This window comes from Drosophila santomea, chromosome 3R, assembly GCF_016746245.2.
Source record: "Drosophila santomea strain STO CAGO 1482 chromosome 3R, Prin_Dsan_1.1, whole genome shotgun sequence".
Classification (NCBI taxonomy): Eukaryota; Metazoa; Arthropoda; class Insecta; order Diptera; family Drosophilidae; genus Drosophila; species Drosophila santomea.
The window spans coordinates 5,725,248-5,737,923 of NC_053019.2; the positions used below are offsets into that span (position 1 = coordinate 5,725,248).

The following is a 12,676-nucleotide window of genomic DNA, read 5'->3' on the forward strand; positions in this document are numbered from 1 at the left end:
TGGATTACCCTTGATTGGATTGGATTGGATTGGATAGGATTGATAGCTCACCCTCATAGTTTCAAAATGCTAATGAAAGACAATCACATCCACTTGATGGCCAGTAAGTCCCAGCTCACATTTACATCCGTGCAGTTAAGTGAATGCGAGACAGTCACACCCATTATGAGTCCCAGGTGGAAAGCCACGTCCTTATCGAGTTACCGTTAAGCGCTCAGGTGCACGGCAAATAAGCACCTAATTGTGTGCAAATCTCCAAATGACACGTTGAGTGCTCTGTTTGTTTTGGGTCTGTGTGTGCTTATTGTCTGTCGGTGGCGTATACGCAATGTGATCTGGGGAAAAAGTTGGCCATCAATCCTGTGTTCTGAATTGCTTTTTCTGAAGGGTGTTTAATATAGGGTAGTTAGCTTCAGTTTATTATCCTTGTTCCTTAAAAAAAATAACACAGGCTACAGTCGACAAGCTGGTGGCCAAAGCGAACGTTTCTGCCGTCCTTGGCACTTCGTCCTGGAAGGAACAGTTTAAAGATGCCCTCACCGTTATCCCAGGTACACGAACTAAATTTTTTCAATTTGCAATCAATCCATTTTCATGATACAAACAACCTTTTGCAGCCGATGAAAGTGAGTTTGATAACGACGATGTGGAGGAGGAGGTGCCCAGTTGCTTCAGCTACGTGAGCCACTTCGTCTGCCTCTTCTGGAAGGTTCTCTTTGCATTTGTGCCGCCCACAGGCAAGTATCCTTTTTCTGTTCATATGGTCAATCCATAACCGTCTTCTTTCCAGACATTTGCGGCGGCTACGTTACCTTTGTGGTATCCATATTTGTGATTGGCGTCATAACTGCCATCATTGGAGATGCCGCTTCCTATTTCGGCTGCGCCCTCAACATCAAGGACTCGGTAACGGCCATCCTGTTTGTCGCCCTGGGCACAAGCATACCAGGTGAGTGATCCCAAACCACCGGCTGAAATGTAACCTTCACAAACACTGGAATCCCATCTGCCCTCCAGATACATTCGCCAGCATGATTGCCGCCAAGCATGACGAGGGTGCCGATAATTGCATAGGCAATGTCACGGGCAGCAATGCGGTCAACGTGTTCCTGGGCATCGGCCTGGCCTGGACCATCGCCGCCGTCTACCACAGCTCCCATGGCCTGACCTTCAACGTGGAGCCGGGGACGTGAGTATTCCTTGTCCTTAAGTACACCTTTTAAAGTAAACTTGGGCAAGTAGACTAGGATAATTTGAGTAAATTATCTGAAATAAGGTTATCCTGCTCTCTTATGGCTTTATCGATTGATTACTAAAAATTAATAGCTAAATAAAACTTTTATAGATCTATTCTTTGAGCGAAGGAACCCTTTATTCTAACCTATTTACAATTTCAGCATTGGATTTGCCGTGGCGCTCTTCTGCGGCGAGGCCCTGATTGCCATCATGCTCATCATGTTCCGGCGCTGGCACAAGGGCATTGGCGCCGAGCTGGGCGGCCCAAAAACTTCCAAGTACATCAGCGCAGCGATCCTGGTGTTCCTGTGGGTGTTCTACGTGGTCATATGCATACTGGAAGCCTACGATTTCATTCGGGTTTAAGGAGTCCGCAGTCGCGTTGGAATGACTTCGGCTTGGTTATTCGCATTGGCGTTGGATTTTTCCGTCAAATTGGAGACGATCTATGCGAAGAAGGACAGAGCTAACCGATACTTAGGAGCTATCGAAAGATGCTGTAGATGCAGTTTTTATATGTAAACTTATGAAATTGATTTATATATATACGAATGTGCTCGGCGCGATATATAAATATTTCTTGTGTAAAATTTATGTTAATACTAAAAGTAAAATTTAAAAGTTTAACTAGGTTTAAGCCAGGCTTATATAAAAACCATTTTTACGATTATTGTCTCTATTCATATATTAAATTGTAAATACAGAAAAGCTGCCACGGCTCAGCAATCTTGTAAAAGTAACGAGATCATTTACTGTTATGCCATATATACTTAATTTACTTTATAAAGAATACGATTATATTTATTATATCATTCTGTGTAAAACTTAAGTCATTGTTGTTGTTTGTTAAGGCTGTACTTAACCGACCCCATGAAATCAAAACGGGAAAATCGGAATCGATTTAGAGTTTAAATCTGATTCCGTACTCCAAACTCGATATTGTCTCTCCATTTGCCGAATACCATTGTTAATTTAATACATGTGTAAGTTTTAGAAGAAATCTAAAGGTTTTAGCCAAGAAGAAACGCAGTCCCTCTAGCCATCTACTACAAATACTACAATTATAACTACTACTACTAAATAGGGGCCTCCTTGACAACTAGTTCTAGTCACCACACACTATCGACACAAGTCCAACTAGCAACACTTTCATTAACTCTGACCAAAGCAAAAGGCGGCACTACTTACTAGCGTTTACCTGTTAGCCAGAAAGACCACCAGTGTGTCCACACTGCACTATAAAGAACTACGAGTACTACCAGTGAGCACTAATCAATTTACTTAAAAAAGACTTTCTATTTGCTTACGTCGCTGGGATCGAAGTAGAGAAATCTGGATATTAAAGGAAACACCAAAACAATACCGACATAATAAGCAGAATAACTAGAATTGATTGTAAACCAAATGTAACGAGCAGGTACATATTTTTTGTATAATGTTGTACTATTTTTCATATAGCAAAATTCTAGCAAATTAATGTTGGGAAGAGGAGCCTAATGATATTTATAGCCACATGCATAAATTTGTATTATACATTTGGGGTCACACAACTATACGGGGAACTCGTTGAGAAAACTGCGCCAAATTTAGACGTAATTGATGACTAATTACTGCATACATATACGAACTATTAAACAATTTAAAAAATATACAAACATGAATAAATAATAATGTACTATATTACTATATTACTATAATTAAATTTCTTTTTAAATTTATTTCAATCGTTGCCTTTTTATTTTCCTTATTAAAACGATGTTCAGACGATGTCTGAATATTACTAGGATTTTCATAGATCGCGAGATATACAAAATGCAGTTAACAGACGGTTACGAAAAATCGACCAGGGTCAGAGTAAGAAATCCGTGGCAAGGAAATCAATATAGTGCGAATAAAGCGAATAGTATAGGACAAGTGCTGAGGGGCAGTGAATGTAACAATACGACAGAGAGGATAACCAGATATATAAGCAAGCATACAAACAAATTACCACAGACGATTATCTTTAATGGCAAAGGCAAATAAAACGATTTAAGTGCTTCCGACATAGGGTGTAGGTACTTCTAGAAAACTAGGAGTAGAAAGCGTATCTGAATGAAAAGAAAAAGCATATTACTTTAGCAAATAATTGGTTCCACTTTACTGATTGCGTATTTAAACATTTTGTATTGATTTAAACAATTTCAAAATCAGCTGCACAGATAGTTAATTGGGTTCGAGTCTGTATGTCTTAGTTAGTCTGATTAACCTTGCGTTGTTTATATAATTTCCTATTCATTTGACGAATTTCGAAATTAATTACGTATGTGTACCATAGTTGATAGGATTCGAATATATATGTTTTGATAATCAGACCAAGCAGTTTATATGTATGAATATTGTACAATATTAAACATTTGCTGTTTGCTATCGTGTTTTTTCGAATTCAAATTATACCTGCATTTTTAGATGTGTACTTATGAATGTGATTTTACCCAAAAACCAAAGCAACAAACATATAGTCGTATTTACTAAGCCGATAAAGTATGCAAATAGTCGAAAAGATCTAATAACACATACTCGTACATATGTAGTTTTATGTAGCATATGCTTGGGGTGACGATCCACCGATCTCACTAACCGTATCTCTTCTCACTTCAACACGCTATAAGAAAATACCCAATCGGAAGCTACATATTTAAATATATACTCGTACTCACAATAAGAAAATACCCGTTGTCGTAAAGAAAGCTAGGATCTTTTGAGAATCGAATGAGTATGGCTTATCGTATTACCTTATCGAATCGTATAGAGCCTAGCCCCTAAAAAGTTACTGGATTCGAATATATGTATTCCGTGCATGTTTACCAACCGAATCCCAATAAACTAACACATTAAACCGATCGATATGGCTGTGATCTTTTCACTTTTCTGAATCTTGGGCTTATCCTTATCGCTATGGGAAACTGGGGGAGGCGACTTCTCGGCTGCGGTTATGTAATGCCCCAAAAAACGGCTCCAGATAAGACCAACCGCCGGTTGCGGAAGATGAGCGGAGCCCGTAGACACGGCCCGTAGAGATAAAGTTGTTTACAGGAATCCGGACCGAGCACAAAGACAAACAGCAATGGCAATAAAGCAACGGGTCGGAGAGACAACCCAGCTGCAAGCTAATTAAAGTTGCGACAGAGCGCAGCTAGTCGCCAGTAGTCCGCCAGCTCTGAACGGAGCAATTTCCAGCTGGGAGTGTTTGTAATCCTGGTACTGGGGTACTGGTACCCGAGAATCATACAAGTAAAACGGCTAAGAAAGGTGTCGAATGTCAGATACCCATCTATTCGTATTCCATCTATTCTTAACTTTGGTGATTGCAGTGTGCTACCTTAGAACTTTAAGCGCTTATGCCAAACATTATTATTTATCAAAAGTATATTGAAAAAACACCATAGTTGTCATACATCAAACATCAGTTATGTAGAATACAGTTTATTGTATGTTTCAATATATCAAGAGATAAAAGCATCTAAAAAATAGTTGTGTTCATGTATGTATAATATTAAAATGGTTTCGAAGTATGAGCAATTCCTTTCACAAATATCTCTAGCACTTTTAAGTATATAAGCATAGCCTTAGTCAAACCTCATTCCTTACAGCTGACATAAACTGCATATACCCTTCTTCTGCACACATCCACGATTCCACGAGGCAAATATGTCCTGCAATGAGAAAACAGCGCTTCTGGCATCGCAACAAGGACATCAGAAGCGGCAGCAACAGCACATCATTGTCGTGCCCGCGACGGAGAAGGACTCAAAGGATTATGAGCCCATTTTCACAACTGCTGAGTAAACGCTTTCCGTCGCATTTCATTAAAAAATAACTTCGTTACACAGTGCCGTCTCCCCGCTTCTTTCGCAGCTATTCCTACGGTCTGACGCTCGAGGAGCTTCTGCCCTTCGCTCTGGATCCCTGGTGGCAAACCGTGCGACGCCTCAGCTGCGGGGTCCTGGGCCTGACTTTCCTGCTGACCCTGATTGCTGGTCTGGTTATGGCCTTCTCCGGCAGTGTCTGTCAGCCGAATAGAGCAATTAGTGGAAACGCGACCATGACAACGATGGCCACGCCACTATCCTTGGCTCTCAACGGCTCGCAGCTGCTGATGGCCAGTTCCTAATGGCCGCAAGCTAATCTGCGTAGCATTTTGGAGATGCCGCAATCCACCGGGCGCAATTGCATCAGCCGCATCAGCTCGCACTATTGGCATTTGTTTGGCTTGCCGGTAATGGATCCGTCCTAATCCCCCATAGCCTCAAATTTGATTGGTTGCGGAATAATTATACTGATTAATTTATTTGCTATACAACCCCGTACTCGTAAGCATCCCCCCGTAAGCATCAGTTAAAAGGAAGTGTTTCCGATACATACACATACGTACACATAAGTCGCTTAGTAATAAATTTGGTAACTGCATTAATATGAATATTGTCTTACCTGATAAACCAAATGTTCTTTTGCATCGCTTTATTCTAGGTTCCGTTACGGCGAAACTTGAGCTGTATAGTTGTATATAAGGCCTACAAGCCGCCCTATACTCTGTACTGTTACGCCGACACCCTGAACAATTGTTTTGATTTATTTTCCTTTTATAATTTGTCCTGCCAATTTGTATCGACATGCCGTAAACTTTTGACCACGCCCACTCTGGCGCCCACAAATTACAATAAGCAGTAAATGTGCATTCTGTTCATTAACCGAATCACACTTCAGATTTCGACTGTACCGCTCTATTTGATTTTTTTAAATATATACTGCGCTACTACATTTTTTCTACATGGCACAGTGGCGCCGTCTGTACGCTAAACAGTGTTGGAAAGCAGCTGCGATTTCGATTGATTAATCGATTATTTGTTGCATATGTTGTTTACGCCAATTGTTTACGAAAATATTTATTTACTGCTGGCGAAGTAATTTATTCGTCATGGATTTCGACAGTCCCGAGGAGAAGGAGTTTCCCGGGCTGTACGCCTCCGAGGCAGCGGATGCTAAGTCGAGGAAGAGCAAGGAAGAGAGCGACTGTGAGTGTAGTGCAAAGATGTGGGCGTAAGCTCGGTAAAAATCAATGGGTTCACCTTGCCTTTGCAGTTAGTGAGGATCACGAGCATAGTAAGAAAGACTTGTTGATCGGCCGGCGCAAGGACAAGAAGGAAAAGGGCAAGGATCGGGGATACGCCGCTCTGGAGGGCGAGAGCTCGCCGGAGGAAGAGTTGGACACCAAGTGGGTGCAGGTCAGCCAACCCAGACACAAGTTATATTTTTTTCTTTTACTCCCAGAAGTCCCACCAAGTCGAAAAAGTCAAAGACCTTTAAGTTCACCAGCTCCAAGAGCAAGGAGAAGCGCGAAAAGTCACGTGACAAGTCCGAAAAGGACTCAAAGCACGCAGAAGAGGAGCCTTCCGTCTCCCACAAGGTCAAGGAGAAAGAACGGGATAAGGACAAGGACCGTGATGAGCCTAAGAAAAAGGAAAAGGAGGAAAAGCGCAAGGAAAAGGACAAGAAGGCTGACAAGAAGGACAAAAAGGATAAGAAGAGCAAACAGCTGTCGCAGCAGCAGGACGACGCCTCCGCCGCGGAGGAAGTGCTGGCACTTGGATATCCCGTCTTCGGGGTGTCCGTAAGCTTGGCCACCGAACGATCCCGCTGCCACGACGGCGTGGACATTCCTCTGGTTGTGCGCGACTGCATTGATTTCCTGCAGGATCACCTGAAGTGTGAGCAGATCTACAAGATTGAGCCCATCAAGACGCGTCTGATGCACTTTAAGCGGTTGTACAACAACCGGGAGCACGACTCCGCCGTCGATGAGCTCAACCTGCCTACCGCCTGCAGTCTGCTGAAGCTCTTCCTGCGCGAACTGCCGGAGCCACTGCTGACCACCGATTTGGTGGCCCGCTTTGAGGAGGTAGCCTCTCATCCGAAGGTGACCACGCAGCAGGCAGAGCTGCAGCAGCTGCTCGAACAATTGCCAAAGTGCAACCGCACTCTGTTGGCGTGGGTACTACTCCACTTCGACGCGGTGATCCAGCAGGAAAGGCACAACAAGCTCAACGCCCAGTCGCTAGCAATGCTGCTCAGCCCTACGCTCCAGATGTCCCACCGACTAATGGTGGCTCTACTTTGCCACTGCAACAGCTTGTTTGCGGACGTCAAGCTGATAAGGTGAGCAAACACCGGCAAGCACGATAACAGTGGTGGTACAAAATTCACATTCATCACCTGAATAAGTAGATAAAATCACAAGATCAAATTAAAATCCAACGAGTATGTGCCGTAGCATATTTATATCTTCTAGATAATATATTTATCTAATAATATAAATTGTTTTGAAAATGTATAATGTACCATGTAGCTATAACCACCCATATAATTCCCACCACTGTAGTCAGTTGATAAGATTGTTGCTATAAAAGTCGTCAGATTTAGTAGTTTTTTGCTACCGAGGATGAGCACATTACCCCGTAAACAGAAGCGCTTTCCGCGTTTCGCCAGTTTTCTAATCAGGCAGAATGGCACACTTTTAAACAAAGTTATTATCTGACTAAAATTTTATTTCTTAGGTATGTGCCCCCGCTCACATCGGCTAGCCCAAAGCTGCCGGATTCGCCGCAGGACATCCAGACGGAGTTGCGAAAGCAGGACAGTCTCCTGTCCCAGATCCACAGCGAAATGAACGCAGGGTTCATTACTAAGAAACGCGAGGAGCAGCTGTGGGAAGTGCAGCGCATCATTACCCAGCTGAAGCGGAAATTGCGCACTTTTGAGAGGAGACAGGAAAAGACGGCTGGGGAATTAGACAACAGCAGCTGTGCTCCGCCCACGGTAGCCAGTGAAGATACCACTGATTCCAAACCTGCAGTAACTCCGGCCGTATCTACGAACAACAGTATTTGCCAGGAAGAGCCAAATACCGATTCGGTATCCTCGAAAGATGCTCCCAACGATTTTACTATTGATCCGGGCACAGGCTTTATTTTGCTCCCCAAGTCAAATCCGCACCGCGAAAATTTGCTTAGGCTTCAAATCGAATATGACGAGCTGATGGAATGGCAGAACGAGCTAAAAGCACGTATCGTCGCTGAGCGCAACGAAGTCTACAGGCTTAAGCAGCTGTACGAGCAGCAGTCAATAAACAGCCAAATGGCCTCCTTGGCCGCGGGATCTCAGGCTCCCCCGGAATCCGACTATGAGCGGATAATCGAGCATTACACACGAGAAAATGCTTTGCTAGAGCACAAGAAAAATATGCTTGGCATGGAACTAAAGGAGGAACGACGGGCTTGTATTGCTCTACAAGTGGAGCTTCGACTCCAGCAGTTTTAATGTATTAATACGATTAATGTATTACTAGGATGGGTCAAGTTGCGGGATACAACTATCTTCCAAACAAACAGAAATAGTCTTCTGGGCAATCATGGCAGGTTTCGTCGATTATTTTTCCGACTGTCAAATCAGTATGTTGTAAATGAAGACAATTCAATATATAAAATATTCAAATGAACAAACTTTAAAAGTTTTTCATAACTTATCTATAAATATAGTCACTGTTCTAAACAGTCTCCATTATTAATCGCAATAGATGAAAACTTTCATTTCAAGAAATAGAATTAAAATACTGTCAAATGTAAAATGGATTCCTTACGCCTAAAGTCAGTCTATTGTTTATTTGGAAATTACGAGCTTGTTTCAAACTTGACCCACCGAAATATATGTATGTATATAGGTTTACCAATTTTAAATCTCAATGTCTACTTGCGATCAAATGCTTTCTTTAAACTAAATTTATTGTTAAACGGCGCAAAGCCCCAAAGAATTCATGTTAGACAACTTTATTGCTTTTAAAAATTAAAAGTGAAAACGAAAACTCAAATTTTCCCTCTTTTGTTATTACCAAATTATCACAAAATATTACACCGAAATAAGTCGCGTCAAAGCCATTTGTAAAAGCTGGTAAAGCAATAGCGTTTGTGTGTGCCGACAATCAAGATCCGATTTTCTAAATCGGTCTGATGACTTAATTCCAATCTGAGAAATACAGGGCACAGATTAGAAGATCAGGGCGCTGTGAGTATAGACGACGGATTGGCTGTTCGCTGGGGTGAAACGGAAATGAAATCATCGCCTATTACGTCTTGTCAACATTATGATGGTCAAGAAACTGAGTTAGGCGTTGCGTGTTATGATTACTTTATTTAATATTTATTATTAATAATTTTAGAATACATTATCATTATGTATTACGTTCGGGGCGTGTTCTGTATTCCGCTGAAGTACAACTTAAAAATATCACACACAAATACCACGCGAGAAAGAAGAGTCCTCCGGAATGCCAAACCGCGTCAACTCGTTCTCCTCCATGATTAAGTTATTTCCGCAGGACTACAGATCAATGGATCCATAGCTCTACGGACACTCCTTGTCGCTGATCTTTTGAAAGTCTAAGGAAGAGAACGGGAAAGTGTTTTATTTATTAATGAGTTGTAGATAAAACTAAAAATATTTTATGCTAATAATGTGGGTTATACGAGCATATGTATACGCAGGAATTTGGATCGCTATTCCCTACACTTACTTGCATTCTGGAGGCAATTTTCCGTCTTCATGACGCACAGATTGCGATAGGTCTTGGTGGAGCCCTTGTCGTCCGCAGCACAAATGGATCGGTACTCCTGCGTGTCGCACTCCATGACGCACTTGGTGCTGGGATCGGGCAGGCCAAAGCACTGGACCAGCGAGATGGCAAGCAGCGCAACTATAAATAGACGAAGGCATCAGTCCCAATTAGTTAGGCAGGAGCCATACGAAAGAACCACTGGCCGTCAACCGGACCCGCATACAAAGTGCCCTGATCAGCCCATCGCCCATGATATCACCCACAATCACATCCCCACATCACCACATCGCCCATGTCCGCCCATCGATTCTCCGCGACGCCAGAGCGTCTGGCAATGCCAACGAATCAGAGTTTTCTATGGGAGGGGCGATTGACGTCCCCTGGAATTAGCGCTGCATACCCAATTAACCATGTCGGCACGCAACGGAACCAAGTCCGTACTACAAAACTGCGTTGCTGGGGTGTCTAACCCAATGACTAATCGAAGTATGAAATTTTCCATTCATAGGTTTTGCGATTGCATATGAATGAAGTTCATTGGACTTGTGCAAAATACTTTGCATTGCATTCCGAAATCAACATTTATGTGAGCTATGTTAGTTTAAGTCTCTTATCACGCAATTAATTAGCTTAGGGTCGCCACATTTGTGGGTCACATTCTTTTTGCTCTGACGCAGATGTTCTGATCATCACAAATCGCATGCAATTTATGCAGAGAAATGTGCCTTCAAATAGATTGCCAAACACAAATTCAGGAATGCAAAAGTTTATAAATCGGAGACTGTTGAATTGCACAAAACTTAACGTAATACTTGTGGGAATAACCCTCATAAAGTATTTTGAAGAATTAATTAATAAGACTAAAATGTTTTCAAGGAGAGTGGCTCTGTTATATGTACAACTGAAATTGATTTATTTATTTTTTATTGATAAGAATATTTTATATTCCAAACCCTGTGCTAAAGAAATGGTATATAAACTAATTTGACCTCGTATTTAGCAAACACATAAATTAAATTTCTTTAGTGCTTACCAAATTTTCTTAGAAAGGGTCGTAAAAATGTTGTTTATTTAGCATACAAATGTTTGGAATTTCTTTAAATTAAAAAAAAAAGAGAGCCCCCGAAAGAATAATTATATTTTAATGACAAAAAATTCCATATATATACATATCCTGTTTTTCTTTCTTCTCACGTCATGAAATATGAATCAGTGCGCAACACGGATTTTGGTGTTTCGTGGAATTTTTCTAGGCAATTAGATTTAGTTGTTTTAGAACATTATACTTACTGGCCAACAATACTGCTGAGAGCTTCATGTTGTTACTAGTTGGTTTAGTTTTCGGATTGGCTGGAGTAGTTTACACTTTATCGATGCGATGGCCAACACTTTGCACAATCGTATTTGCTTTGCAAGAACTTTACGGGTCAGACGAATTAATTATGCCGTGCCTGCGCTTGGTTTCTAGCTGATTAAAAGTGTTTTACGATTTCACGATTTATATATATTCAATGGAATATAGACGCCTGATTTGGGGCTTGTCACTGAACTTCAGACACGTGTGTGCGGCAGTGTTTTGGTTCTCGTAGATTAATTCGCGCACGATTCTTTTTCTATTCCGATTCTAATTCTGATTCAGAATCGAGAGCTCATAACTGAGAATTGAGAATTAAGAACTTTAGAATTGAGAACTGAGCACTGAGTACTGAGTACTGAGTACTGAGAGCTGAGTATTCAGAGTTCCGTTCCGATCCGAATCTCTCTATCGGCGAGGCCGCACAGCACGCGTCCAAATGCGAACTGAAACTAAAGCGCCGACCGAAGATATCCTCCAGCCAGAAGCAAAAGTCGAGTGGGCTAGTCGATTCGATTGACTAACTGGCGCGGTGACTCGGTGACTGATTGATGGCTCGACGGCTGGACGGCTGGACGTTGTCCGCTGGGACTGGGATTCGAATTCAGATTGGTATTGGTATTGGTACTGGGATGCTGACGCTGATGCTGACCGCTGTTAGATATGGATGCTGGGATGACGATGCCGATGACGGTGCTGTTGCAGATACTTTGATGCAGAGAGATTTTGAGTCTGGTTTGGGTTTGGGCTTTGATTTTGGATTTTTGGGCAGGAGATGGGGCCGGGCTGGGCAATCAATCAATCAGGGCCTGTCCGTCCGACCAGCTATTTGTATCTCGGTATCTCGGTATTTGGTATCTGAATCTGTATCTCGGTATCCGTATCTGTATCTGTATCTGCGGCTGTCGTCTGCCGTCGTAGCGCTCGAATGATGTCCGACCACACAGTGCCTGTTAGTTTTATAGAATTTTTTCATGCTAAAAAGATTTACGCTCGTGTCGTCGTCTTTAATTTTCTTTTTGTTTCTCCGCACATTTCGCCTGTAGTTGATTTCTGATTTCAGATTGTTTTATTGTGTTTTTTCCTCGGGTACTGGGTATTGGTTATTGGGTATTTTGTGTTTGGTATTGGGAACGGTGGATGCGGCTGCTGTTAGCTGGGCTGGAATACGCCAGATGACGCGGGGCAGGGCTCCGAAATCGGATGGATAGATCGGTCGATCGGTGGATCGGTCGGGTCGGTCGTTTGATCGATAAATCTACAGGCAGGTCACGTTGTCGTGGTCCAACTTGTTGTTGCTCCTCAGTTTTTTGAGTTTGAATTATTCATGTATTTATGCAGTCACTAAAAAGTTTGCTCCTCATCGCTGACCGCTGTCAATTGATTCACGTACCGCTCAATACTGAGATGCTCGGGATGCTTCGAAAAGCGTTCAAAAT

At 42.2% G+C, this 12,676-nt stretch overlaps 4 protein-coding genes across 16 annotated transcripts in view; 3 read left to right on the forward strand and 1 right to left on the reverse strand.

The window, feature by feature from the left end:
- Nucleotides 1–2,960, forward strand: part of LOC120454264 (sodium/calcium exchanger 3) — a 36,783-nt gene extending 33,823 nt beyond the window's left edge. For all 9 annotated transcript variants that reach the window (XM_039639413.2, XM_039639411.2, XM_039639416.2 and 6 more), the window contains 5 exons: nt 452–551; nt 618–737; nt 791–949; nt 1,018–1,189; nt 1,398–2,960. In XM_039639413.2, the coding sequence (XP_039495347.1) occupies nt 452–551; nt 618–737; nt 791–949; nt 1,018–1,189; nt 1,398–1,602 (756 nt within the window). In that variant the 3' untranslated portion in view covers nt 1,603–2,960. The remainder of the gene's footprint in view (nt 1–451; nt 552–617; nt 738–790; nt 950–1,017; nt 1,190–1,397) is intronic.
- Nucleotides 2,961–4,406: 1,446 nt separating this feature from the next.
- Nucleotides 4,407–5,721, forward strand: LOC120452020. Of its 4 annotated transcripts, none has more exons than XM_039636065.2 (3): nt 4,407–4,527; nt 4,869–5,060; nt 5,134–5,720. In XM_039636065.2, the coding sequence occupies exons 2-3, from the start codon at nt 4,927–4,929 to the stop codon at nt 5,387–5,389; spliced, it is 390 nt and encodes a 129-aa protein (XP_039491999.1). In that variant the 5' UTR covers nt 4,407–4,527; nt 4,869–4,926; the 3' UTR covers nt 5,390–5,720. The 4 variants fall into 4 exon arrangements, with proteins under 4 accessions (XP_039491999.1, XP_039491998.1, XP_039492000.1 ...); XM_039636064.2 differs by having other exon boundaries at nt 4,407–4,509; nt 5,134–5,719; XM_039636066.2 differs by having other exon boundaries at nt 4,428–4,579; nt 5,134–5,721.
- A 389-nt stretch (nt 5,722–6,110) lies between these two features.
- LOC120452901 (ralA-binding protein 1) lies at nt 6,111–9,139 on the forward strand. 2 transcript variants are annotated; one of them, XM_039637359.2, is made up of 4 exons: nt 6,111–6,290; nt 6,358–6,490; nt 6,550–7,431; nt 7,830–9,139. In XM_039637359.2, exons 1-4 carry the CDS (start codon nt 6,194–6,196, stop codon nt 8,590–8,592), a joined length of 1,875 nt encoding a protein of 624 aa, XP_039493293.1. In that variant the 5' UTR covers nt 6,111–6,193; the 3' UTR covers nt 8,593–9,139. The 2 variants fall into 2 exon arrangements, with proteins under 2 accessions (XP_039493293.1, XP_039493292.1); XM_039637358.2 differs by having other exon boundaries at nt 6,112–6,290; nt 6,547–7,431.
- Nucleotides 9,140–9,465: 326 nt separating this feature from the next.
- On the reverse strand, nt 9,466–12,616 carry LOC120453690. Its single transcript, XM_039638510.2, has 3 exons — nt 11,174–12,616; nt 9,842–10,021; nt 9,466–9,707 (listed from the first exon to the last, which is right to left on the reverse strand). Exons 1-3 carry the CDS (start codon nt 11,199–11,201, stop codon nt 9,673–9,675), a joined length of 243 nt encoding a protein of 80 aa, XP_039494444.1. The 5' UTR covers nt 11,202–12,616; the 3' UTR covers nt 9,466–9,672.
- Nucleotides 12,617–12,676: the final 60 nt, after the last annotated feature.